Source organism: Carcharodon carcharias, chromosome 12 (assembly GCF_017639515.1).
Source record: "Carcharodon carcharias isolate sCarCar2 chromosome 12, sCarCar2.pri, whole genome shotgun sequence".
NCBI lineage: Eukaryota > Metazoa > Chordata > Chondrichthyes > Lamniformes > Lamnidae > Carcharodon > Carcharodon carcharias.
Genome location: NC_054478.1, coordinates 66381112 through 66393953, shown reverse-complemented (window position 1 = coordinate 66393953; position 12842 = coordinate 66381112). Strand labels below are relative to the sequence as shown.

The following is a 12842-nucleotide window of genomic DNA, read 5'->3' as shown; positions in this document are numbered from 1 at the left end:
TTGAGTGTTGTTGGCTAAGTCAGCATTTTTATTGCCCATTCCTAATTGCCCTTTGAACATGTGGTGGTGAGTCACCTTCTTCAACCGCTGCTGTCCATGTTATGTAGGTACACCCACACTGCTGTTTGTGAGGGTGTTCCAGGATTTTGATCCAGTGACAGTGAAGGAATGGTGATATGGTTCCAAGTCAGGATGGTGTGTGGCTTGGAGGGGAACTTGCAGGTGATGCTGTTCTTATGCCACTGCTGCCCTTGGTCCTTCTAGGTAGTAGATGCCACAGGTTTCCAATGTGCTGCCAAAGGAGCCTTGGTGAGTTGCTGCAAATGATCTTGTAGATGGTAGACACTGCTGCCACTGTGTGTCAGTGGTGGAGAGAGTGGATGTTGGAGGTGCTGGATGGGGTGCCATTCAAGCGAGCTGCTTTGTCCTGGATGGTGTCAAGTTTGAGTGTTGCTGGAGCTGCACTCATCCAGGCAAATGGAAAGTATTCCATCACACTGCTGATGTGTACCTTGTGTATGGTGGATAGAGTCAGTAGGTGAGTTATTCGTCACAGAATTCCCAGCCTCTGGCCTGTTCTTGTAGCCACAGTATTTATATGGCTGGTCCAGTTATGTTTCTGGTCAATGGTAAACCCCCCGCCCAGAATGTTGATAATGGGGGATTCAGCGATGATAATGCCATTGAATGTCATGGGGAGATGGTTGGTTTCAGTCTTGTTGGGAGATGGTCATTGCCTGGCACTTGTGGTGCGAACGTTGCTTACCACTTAGCGCAAGCATGAAAGTTGTCCAAGTGTTAGTGCATATGGGCACAGACTGCTTCAGCATCTGAGGAGTCGAGAATGATGCTGAATGTAATGCATTCATCCGTGAACATCCCAACTCCTGACTTTATGATGGAGGGAAGGTCTTTGATGAGGCAGCTGAAGATCGCTGGGCCTAGGACACTAACCTGAGGAACTCTGCAGTGCTGTGCTGGGACTGAGATGGTTGACCTCCAACAACCATATCCTTAGTGGAGAGTTTCCCCCTGATTTCCATTGACTCCAGTTTTGTAGCTCCTTGATGCTACACTCAGTCAAATACTGCCTTAATGTCAAGAGCAGTCACCCTCACCTCACCTCTGGAGTTGAGCTCTTTTGTCCACGTTTGGCTCAAGTAATGTAATGAGGCCAGAAACTCATTGGCCTTGGCGGAACTCAAACTGAGCATCAGTGAGCAGGCTGTTTCTGAGAGAGTGCCATTTGATAACATTGTTGATGACCCCTTCCATCACTTTGCAGGTGATCGAGAGTGGACTAATTGGGCAGTAATTGGCCAGGTTACTTTTTGTGTACAGGACATAGGAGGGCAATTTTCCACATTGCCGGGTAGATACCAGTGTTGCAGCTGTACTGGAGCAGCTTGGCTAAGGGCGCGGCAAGTTCTGGAACACTAATCTTCAGTATCTATTGCTGGAATGTTGCCAGGGCCCATAGCTTTTTCAGTATTGAGTGCCTTCAGCTGTTTCTTGATATCAAGTGGTGTGAATTGATTTGGCTGAAGACTGGCATCTGTGATGCTGGGGACCTCGGGATGAGGCCAAGATGCATCATCAGTTGGCACGTCTGGCTGAAGATTGTTGCAAATGCTTCAGCCTTGTCTTTTGCACTGCTGTTCTGGGCTCCCCCATCATTGAGGACGTGGATATATATGGACCCCTCTCCTCCTGTTAGTTGCTTAGTTATCCACCATCATTTACTAGATGTGGCAGGACTGCAGAGCTTGGATCTGATCCGTTGTTCGTGGGATCACTTACCGCTGTCTATCGTATGTTTCTTTTGCTGTTTGACATGCAAGTAGCCTTGTAGCTTCTCCAGGTTGACATCTCATTTTTAGGTGTGCCTGGTGCTGCACTTGGCCTGCCCTCCTGCACTCTTCTTTGAACCAGGGTTGATCTCCCAGTTTGCTGGTAATGGTAGAGTGGGGGATTTGCCAGGCAATGAGGTTATAGGTTGTGGTTGTATACATTTCTGCTGCATATGGCCCACAATGCCTCATGGATGCCCAGCTTTGAGTTGCTTGATCTGTTGGAAATCTGTCCCATTCAACATGGTGGTGGTGCCACTCAACACTCTGGGGGGTACCTTTAACGTGAAGGCAGGACATAGTCTCCACAAGGACTGTGCAGTGGTCACTCCTACCAATACTCTCATGGACAGGTAGATTGTTGAGGATGAGGTTAAGCAGGTTTTTCCCCTCCCTACCTGCCACAGATGCAGTCTAGCAGCTATGTCCTTTAGAAGAGGGCCAGCTTGGTCAGTAGTGGTGCTACTGAGCCACTCCTGATGGCAGACATTGAAGCCCCTCACCCAGAATACATTCTGTGCTCTCGCCACCCTCAGGGCTTCTTCCTTGTGTTGTTCAACATGGAGGAATACTGATTCATCAGCTGAGGGAGGGTAGTAATCAGCAGGAGGTTTCCTTGCCGATGTTTGACCTGATGCCATGAGACTTCATGGGGTCCAGAGTCGATGTTGAGAACTCCAGGGCAGCCCCCTCCCGATTGTATAACACTGTCACCACCTCTGGTGGGCCTGTCCTGTCGTTGAGACTAGACACTCTCTGGGATGGTGATAGTAGTGTCTGCACATTGTCTGTAAGCTATGATTCCATGAGTATGACTGTCTGGTCTGTGGGACAGCCCTCCCAGTTTAAGCACAAGCCCCCAGTTGGTAGTAAGGAGGACTTTGCTGGGTTGATGGGGCAAGGTTTGCTGTTGTGGTTTCCGTTGCCTAGGTCAATGCTGGATGATCCATCTGATTTCATTCTTTTTTGTAGACATCATTGTGATTTTATACAACTGAGTGGCTTGCATTTCACAGGGCAGTTAAGAGTCAACCACATTGCTGTGGGTTGGAGTCACATGTAGGCCAGACGAGGTAAGGACAGCAGATTTCCTTTTGTAAAGGCTTTTAGTGAACCAGTTGGGGCTTTATGACTATTGACAGTGATTTCATCATTTTACCATGACTAACTTTATCATTCCAAATTTATTGACTGAATTTAAATTCCACCAGCTACTGTGGTGGGATTCAAACCTTTGGCCCCAGCCCATTAGTCTGGGCCTCCAGATTACTAGTCTGGTGATGTCACCATCAGCCACCGTTTAACCTGGTGATCCTGGGTGAGGTTCTCTCAAGATTAGGAAGTTGATATCAAAACTCAAGTGAAGCCTTCAGACCATCCTTGTAGCGCTTCTTTTGACAGCCATGAGAGCTTACCCCTGTCTCAGGCTCTTCATACAAGGTTGGCTTTGGTAACCGAGTGTCAGACATTCTGGCTACATTACCAGCCCAACTCAGTTGCGATTGTTTCAATGTGGTATGGTTGCTTGGTATGCCAACACAAGTGAGCATTTCAGTGTCTAGTATTTTGTCCTGCCATCTGATCTTCAAAAGCTTCCGAAGGCAGGTTTATCTGTACCGCATAGATTGCAGCTGTTATAGAAGGTGACTCACCATCATCACCCTAAGCAATTTGGGGTGGACCATGAGCGCTGGCCTTCCAGCAATATTGGCATCCCATGAATGAATGATAATTTTTAAAAATCCAAGAGTTTGCAAAAAATATTGCAGGATTTTCATCTTCACTGCAGCTCTGAAATGTCTGTTCCATATACTGATTAACCTTTGGTAAAGAATTGCTTGTAATAGCATTAAGTTTACTATCTACAGGTTCAAAGTTGTGTTCCCTGTTCTGCTTTCACTCTTAAAGGAACATTCTGTATTTACTTTTTTTAATTTCCTTAACTATCATAAAAATCTCAAATCACCTTTTTAGATGCTTCCTTTCCAGGTTGAAAAGGTTATTTGTCAGTGTTTTCTTATTCAGACCTTTGATATTCTGTGCACGGTCTTCAGCATGTCCTCCTCTAATGTGTCTTGGCATCTGCAGGGTGCAGTATCAATGCAGCTTGACCACAACACTGTAGAGTTTGGTCATGACTTCCTGTGACTTTTCTTCAATGTTTTTGGTTAGGTAGTTCACCATTTTACTGGCATTGATCACTGCTCTGCATTGGTTGATCATGCTGAGTGTCAAGTCTACTAAACCTCTTAGCTGCTTCTTCAACTATTTTAGCACCATTCAAGGAGTATTACTTAATGTATTACTTACTTTTGCCTACATTAAATTTAATTTGCCATTTTTCTTGACACCTGCATATTTTTCTCAACTTTTTCTGTAATTTTTGAGCTGCTGCTGTGATTCTAATGCCTCTCCTAGCTTGGTACCATTAACAAATTTGACCTCTTTGCATTGCATTTCCTAATCCAGATCATTGGAAATCAGAAACTGTGGCCATCTCAATACTGAGACCTGGGTTACCCCATTTCAGTGCCACCCTAATCCCCCACGTTATAACTGTTCTAATATATGCTTTTTGCTTTCAAGTTATGTCAGTGCCTATAAATCTCCTCCTAAATCTTTCTTAGTGCTATAAGATAAATATCATCTACTCCTGAGGGTGATTTGTTTTCAGCCTTTATAAAATGTTTAGTATTTCTCTCGTTTATACCCAAGTTATTGATTATGCTTAGGATCTATGAGTTTTTTAGTTTTGAGAGATGCGTTGGTCATACTTGTTAAATATTAAGAAAAATTCAAGTTTTAAAAGTATTGAAAATTAGTACTTTTTTTTAAAAAAGAGAGGTCATCATTTAACTCTGTTTTTTTTTTAGCCTGATACCAAAAATTTGCATGTAATAAGGTGAGAGAAGTACAAGTGAAGTGCCCCAGGGAGATCTGTTAAAGCCTTGCTCCGAGCAATGCATTAACTAAATATACAATTGTCAAATATTTGCAGATAATGGGATGGTGAAGATGGGAGGGAATAATTGAACATAGACAAATTTCTCCTGAACAATAAACCTCATCAAATCCGCATTTTAGACTTGGTGGTGTTAAAGGAGCAGACTAGATCATTCACGACTGTATCTCATCTCATAGTTTTGTTCATCAGCTGGCATAACATTGTCCTTTTAAAACAGTGCATTTTCTGACATAAACATGTGCAGCATTGGATAACCTTGGTAAAGATCTTGTAGCGATTTCATTCTTCCAGAACCTTTTAGGGCTGTTCTGCATATAAAATATATTTTTTGAATGTGCGCATTATATGTCCTTTTAAAATGATGAGCAATTGTCTTTCGTTTCCAGTCAGATGATAATCCCCCTCCTTCCAGTTTTTAAAGCCATTTTCCTCAATTCTTTTAGTCTTCTGTTGCAAAGGCTATCTGTTTTAAGAACTCTCGACAATTCTGCATTGTAATGGGATGCTAGCTGTGTGGCAGTAATTTGGTTTTATCCAAAAAAATAGTACAAAAGTTTCAAGGATTGTCTTTATGATAACGTTGGTCTTGATTTAAATTCTATGCAGTAATTGTCTGCACTTCTAAGGTAATTTTTCTTCATTTTATTTTCTCAAAAAAGCAGATGTGTACAAAATGGAGCAACAAAAAGACAAGCCACACCTCAGTGATGACTGTGGACAGCAGAGGCAGAAGAAAGGTAAATAATGCAGTACATGTTCAACCAGTCTAATGCCAACCTAAAAAATTTCTGTTTTGTATGTTGCTTTGATTTGGAAACTTACAAAATTTACCTTGTAAGGTTATAAATTTAGCAAACTTAATGACTTGCTTGGCTTTTTCTATTCTAATTGATCATAGAATAAATCTTTTGCAAATTTGTCCGTCTTTATATTTTCAGTCTCTCTAATCAGTTAAAATGTAACTTTGAATAACTATCATTTTGGGTATGTGTGCACTTTAAAATTGTTGGGTGTTATTTAATTTAGCTGTGAGTAGGTTAAGTGTCATCTTAGTAATGTAGAAATGGGTTATTCAAAGTTTGAGCAAATTTTACATGTGACTTGCTCTTATGAGGCATGGGATACTTTTCAAAACATGAACCTGCAGATAATTTAATTTTTCTGATTATTGTCTACTTGGTTTGGAACCATTTAACAAAAAACTGAATCAGATAATTTTAGCTATATTCTCATTTTATTATAATTTAGTTCTTTTAGCATGGAAGATGACTTCAAATTATTAGGAGTACACTGATATAAGGCATATTTTCCTTTTTATTGCTCCTGTGGAATGCTTAATTTCTAGGAATAGTGAAAATTAAATATGGGTGGAGATCCAATTTAACATCCCTGTCTTGGAATTCTTTGCCTACTGCTCTAAATGAGTTAGGATGGGAAATCCTGTCTGCCTATTGTGCACTCAGATGGAGTGGTATCTGAATAAATCTCGTGGTAGGGATTGCACAAGGCCACAATGGGAGTAACGGCTTTGCAGGAGTTTCAAGGTCATGAATGGCACTCTAAATGCAACTTTCATAATGGAATTAAATACTGTGCTTTGTGATCACAGTGCATGATTGTATCACAGTTCAAAAGCATTGTATCTCAAAAATCATGTCTGTAGGACAGACAAACTCTGACTATCATAATTACTATTTAAGTTGACCCACACTGATTGTTTCATAATTATTAGTGAAAAAGGGAGCCGATTGAAAGCAAGAACCATTTATTATACAGATAGGAACACTACCAATTAGCAATGAGCAAACTACACAATCAAATCACTCAGATTTTTTTCTTGGAGCCTGCACCTGCTACAACTTTAACTGGAAAAAATTTTTCTGCAATTTGTGATTTTTCTACTTCAACCAAATCAATATATAGCCATTATCATAAATATTAATGCAAAATAAAAAAAAACATGAACTTACTAATGTGATGATTAGAAATGTAAACTTAATGATAGAGTTTTCTAGGAACGATACTATACTGGTGATATTACTGGACCAGTAATCCAGAGGCTTGGACTAAAGCTTGAGACATGAGTCAAATCCCATTATAGCAACTGCAGGAAGTTAAATTCAAATAATTAAATAACAATCTGAAATTTAAGAGTCTAATTAATGATCATGAAACTACTGGATTGTTGGAAAAAAAACATCTGATTTGACTAATATTCTTCAGGGAAGGAAATCAGCCATCCTCATCCAGTCTGGTCTACATGTGACTCCAAATCCACAGCAATGTGGTTGACTCTTAACTGCCCTCTGAAATGGCTGAACAAGTCACTCAGTTGTGTCAAACAGAAAAAAAAATTATAAAAACTGGATGATCCAACTGACATCAACTTAGGCACCAGAAATGATAAAGGCACACCCTTCCCATTGAGCCATGCAGAGACCTCCACAGTAACATCTGAGGACTTGTGCCAAAGTTGGGAGAGCTGTCCTACAGAACTAGTCAAGTAACAGCCTGACGTAGCCATAGCTGCCGAATCATACCTTACAGCCAATGTCCTGGACCCCTCCATCATTGCAACAGCCTAACGCAGCCATGGCTGCTGAATTATATCTGGCAGCCAGTGTCCTGAACCCATCCATCACTATCCTGGGTATATCCTGTCCCATTGGCAGGACAGATCCATCGCAGGTCGGGACACAATGGTGTACAGTCAGGAGGTAGTGGCACTCAACATTGACTACGGACCCATGAAGTCTCATGGCATCAGGTCAACCAAGGGCAAGGGAACCTCCTGCTAATTACCATATATTGCTATTTCTCAGCTTATGGATCAGTAGAAGAAGCACTAAGGATAACAAGGGCACAAAATGTAGTCTGAGTGGGGGACTTTAGTGTCCACCAACAAGACTGACTGGCCAGATCCTGAAAGGCAAATCTGTTACTGTCCCTACGGCAGGCGGTGAGCTAACCAGCATGGGAAAAACCAACCTAATCTCGCCTTCACCAATGTACCTGTTGCAGATGCATCTGTCCATTCTTAGGAGTGACTACTGCACAGTCCTTGTGGAGACGGAACCCCAAATTTGTGAAGAGCACATCCTCCATTATGCCATGTGACACTACCACTGAGCTAAATTAGATAGCTTGAGACCAGATCTAGCAGCTCAAAACTAGGCATCCATGAGGCACTGTGGAACATCAGTAGTGGAATTGTATCTGTGCAATCTGTAACCTCCTAGTCTGGCATGCCCTTCACTCCACCATTACCAGTGTTGGTTTCCTACTTCAATGAAAAGTGTGGGAGAGCATGCCTGGAGCTGCACCAGGTATGCCTAAAAATGAAGTGCCAACCTGGTGAAGCGATAGCACAGGACTACATGCATGTCATGCAGCAGAAGTAGCATGCTACAGAGCTAGCTAAATGGTCCCACAACCAATGGATCAGATCAAAACTCTGCGGTTCTGCCAGATCTAATTGTGGATGACAGTGGATAGCTGAATGGCTAACCAGAGGAGAAGGCTGCAATACATCCTCAAGAAATGGGGAGCCAAGCATGTTGCTGCAAAAGATGAGGCTGAAACATTTGTAACTATCTTCAGCCTGATGTGCTGAGTGGATGACACATCTCTGTACTCTCCTTAGCATCCTGGATGCCAGTTCTCAACCAATTCGGTTCATTCTACACAACAATCAAGAAACAGCTGAAGACACTGGATACTGCAGAAACCATGGGCTTGACATCATCCTGGCTGTTGTGTTGAAGAATTGTGCTTCAGAACTAGCCGGGCCCCTAGCTAAGTTGTTCCAATAGAGCTACAACGTTGGCATCTATCCGAAAATTCAGAAGATTTCCCAGGCATGTCCCGATTACAAAAAACAGGACAAATTCCAATCTGGTCAATTACTGCCCCATTATTTTACTCAATCATCAATGGAGTGATGGAAGATATCATCGACAATGCTGTCAAGTGGCACTTACAAAGCAATAACCTCACCACTGCTCAGTTTGGGTTCTGCCAGGGCTACTTGGTTCCTTACCTCATTTTGGCCCAAACATTATAAAAAGAGCTGAACTTAGGTAATGTGTAAGTGACTGCCGTTGAAATCATGGCAGCATTCGATCAATTGTGGCATCGAGAAGCTGGTGCAAAATTGAAGTCACTGGGAAAGCTCTCCACTGGTTGGAGTCATACCTAGCACAAAGGAAGATGATTGTGGTTCTTGGAGGGCAATTGCCTAAACCCAGGATGTCACTGCAGGAGTTCCTCAGGGTAGTGTCCTAGGCCTAAGTATCTTCGGCTGCTTTATCAAAGAAACATAGAAAGTAGGAGTAGGCCATTTGGCCCTTTGAGCCTGCTCTGCCATTCATCATGATCATGGCTGATCATCCAACTCAATAGCCTGCTCCCGCTTTCTCCCCATATCCTTTGATTATTTTCACCCCAAGAGCTATATCTAATTCCTTCTTGAAAACATACAATGTTTTGGCCTCAACTACTTTCTGTGGTAGCAAATTCCACAGGATCACTACTCTCTGGGTGAAGAAATTTCTCCTCCTCTCAGTCCTAAATGGCCTACCCCGTTTCCTCAGACTGTGACCCCTGGTTCTTGACTCCCCCACTATTGGGAACATCCTTCCTGCATCCACCCTGTCTAGACCTGTTAGAATTTTGTAGGTTTCTGAGATCCCCCCATATTCTTCTGAATTCCAGCGAATATAATCCTAACCGACTCAATCTCTCCTCATATGTCAGGCCCGCCACCCCAGGAATCAGTTTGGTAAACCTTCGCTGCACTCCCTCTATAGCAAGAACGTCCTTCCTCAGATAAGGAGATCAAAACTGCACACTGTATTCTATGTGTGGTCTCAACAATGCCCTGTATAATTGCAGCAAGACATCCCTGCTCCTGTACTCGAATCCTCTGGCTATGAAGGCCAACATACCAGTTGCCACCTTTACCGCTTGCTGCACCTGCATGCATACCTTCAGTGACTGTACCTGGGTGTACGAGGACACCCAGGTCTTGTTGCACATTCCCCTCTCTCAATTTATAGCCATTCAGATAATCTATCTTCCTGTTTTTGCTACCAAAGTGGAGAACCTCACATTTATCCACATTATACTGCCTCTGCCATGCATTTGCCCACTCACTCAGCTTGTCCAGATCACACTGAAGCATTTCTGCATCCTCCTCACAGCTCACCGCCCCCCCCACCCAGCTTTGTGTCATCTGCAAGTTTGGAGATATTACATTTAGTTCCCTCACCTAAATCATTAATATATATTGTGAATAGCTGGGTTCCCAGCACCGATCCCTGCAGTAACCCACTAGTCACTACCTGCCATTTGGAAAAAGACCCTTTATCCCTACTTTTTGTTTCCTGTCTGCCTATCGGTTTTCTATCCATCTCGATACACTACCCCCAATCCCATGCGCTTTAATTTTACAAGCTAATCTCTTATATGGGACTTTGTTGAAAGTCTTCTGAAAGTCCAAATGAACCACATCTACTAGTTCTCCCTCATCAACTCTAGTAGTTACATCCTCAAAATTCCAGTAGATTTGTCAAGCATGATTTCCCTTTCATAAATCCATGCTGACTCTGTCCGATTCTACCACTGTTTTCCAAGTGCTCAGCTATGAAACCTTTTATAATGGACTCCAGAATTTTCCCTACTACCGATGTCAGCCTGACTGGTCTATAATTTCTTGTTTTCTCTCTACCTCCCTTTTTAAATAGTGGGGTTACATTAGCTACCCTCCAACCTGTAGGAACTGTTCCAGAGTCTATAGAATCTCAGAAGATGACCACCAATGCATCCTCTTTCTTGGGCCACTTCCTGAAGAACTCTGGAATGTAGATTATCAGGCCCTAGGGATTTATCGACCTTCAATCCCATCAATTTCCCCAACACCATTTCCCTACTAATACTGATTCCTTTCAGTTCCTCCCTCTCATTAAACCCTGTGTTCCCCAACATTTCTGGTATGTTATTAGTGTCCTTCTTTGTGAAGACAGAACCAAAATATGTATTTAGTTGGTCAGCCATTTCTTTGTTCCCTGTTATAAATTCCCGTGTTTCTGACTGTAAGGGACCTACATTTGTCTTCACCAATCTTATTCTCTTCACATACCTATAGAAACTTTTACAGTCAGTTTTTATGTTCCCCGCAACCTTACTCTCGTACTCTATTTTCCCCTTCTTAATCAATCCCTTGGTCCTCCTTTGCTGAATTCTAAATTGCTTCCAATCCTCAGGTCTGTTGTTTTTTCTGGCCAATTTGTATGCCTCTTCCTTGCACCTAACACTATCTCTAATTTCCCTTGTAAGCCATGGTTTTACTTTTGCACCAGACAGGAATAAACAATTGCTGCAGTTCATCCATGCGCTCTTTGAATGTTTGCCATTGCCTATCCACCCTCATCCCTTTAAGTAATATTTCCCAATCCATCATAGCCACCTTGCACCTCATACCATCATAGTTTCTTTTTATTAAGATTCAGGACCCTAGCCTCAGGATCAATTATGTGACTCTCCATCTTGATGAAGAATTCTATCATACTATGGTCGCTCATCCCCAAGGGGCCTTGCACAACTAGATTGCCAATTATTCCTTTCTCATTACACAATACCCTGTCGAGGATGGCCTGTTCTGTAGTTGATTCCTCAATGTATTGGTCCAGAAAACATCCCGTGTACACTCCAGGAATTCCTCCTGTACGGTATTGTTACTAATTTGATTTGGCCAATCTACATGAACATTAAAGTAATTACAGATGTTCCTTTGTTGCATGTGTCTCTAATTTCCTGTTTAATGCCATTCCCAACATCACCACTACAGTTTGGGGGTCTATATACAACCCCCACTAATGTTTTTTGCCCCTTAGTGTTTCTCAGCTCTACCCATACAGATTCTACATCGTCGGAGCTAATATCTTTCCTCACTATTGCATTAATTTCCTCTTTTAACCAGTAATGCAACTTCACCGCCTTTTATTTTTTGTCCTTCCTAAATACTGAATAACCCTGGATGTTCAGTTCCCATCCCTGGTCACCTTGCAACTATGTCTCCGTAATCCTGACTATATCATACCTGTTTATATCTATTTGCGCGGCTAATTCACCCATTTTATTGCGAATGCTCCTCATGTTAAGTCACAAAGCCTGAAGGCTTGTCTTTTTAGCATAACTTGTCCTGTTCCCACTATTTTTCACACAGGCCCTGTTTGATTGTGGCCCTTGATTTCTCTGCGTATCACATTTCTTATTCTGCTTTCTGTCTTTTGTTCTTGTGCTTGATTTCCCCTCCTCTGACTCCTTGCATAGGTTCCCATTCCCCTGCCATTTTAATTTAAACCCTCCCCAACCACTCTAGCAAATACTCGCCCAGGACATTAGCCCTGGTCCTGCCCAGGTGTAACCCGTCAAGTTTGCACTGGTCCCACCTCCCCCAGAACCGATCCCAATGTCCCAGGAATCTGAAACCCTCCTCCTCACACCATCTCTTCAGCCATGTATTCATCTGATATATCCTGCTATTTTTACTCTGACTAGCATGTGGCACTGGTAGTAATCCTGAGATCACTACCTTTAGGTCCTTCCTTTCAACTTACTTCCTAACTCTCTATATCCTGCTTTTAGGAGCTCATCCCTTTTTTTAACCTATGTCGTTTGTACCAATGTGTACCTTGACCGCTGGCTGTTCACCCTCCCCCTTCAGAATATCCTGTAGCTGCTCTGAGACATCCTTGACCCTAACACCAGAGAGGCAGCCTACCATCCTGGAGTCTCGTTTGCAGCCACAGAAATGCCTATTTATTCCCCTTCCAATTGAATCCCCTATAACTATTGCATTTCTACACTTTTTACTCCTCCCCTGTGCAGCAGAGCCGACCATGGTGCAATGAAGTTATCTGTTGTTGCTTTCCCCTGAGAGGCTATTCTCTCTCCTCCCCCCCCCCCAACAGTATCCAAAATGGTATATCTGTTTTGCCGGGGTACAGCCACAGGAGATTCCTGCA

General features: G+C 42.7%; 1 protein-coding gene across 6 annotated transcripts in view; it reads left to right on the top strand.

Moving 5' to 3' along the window:
• tanc1a (tetratricopeptide repeat, ankyrin repeat and coiled-coil containing 1a) overlaps positions 1-12842 on the top strand; it is a 240089-nt gene that overhangs the window by 67955 nt on the left and 159292 nt on the right. For 3 of the 6 annotated variants that reach the window (XM_041201802.1, XM_041201801.1, XM_041201803.1), the window contains exon 3: positions 5478-5552. In XM_041201802.1, the coding sequence (XP_041057736.1) occupies positions 5478-5552 (75 nt within the window). Of the gene's footprint in view, positions 1-5474; positions 5553-12842 lie in introns of all 6 variants that reach the window. The other 3 variants (XM_041201800.1, XM_041201799.1, XM_041201804.1) reach the window with 1 other exon arrangement.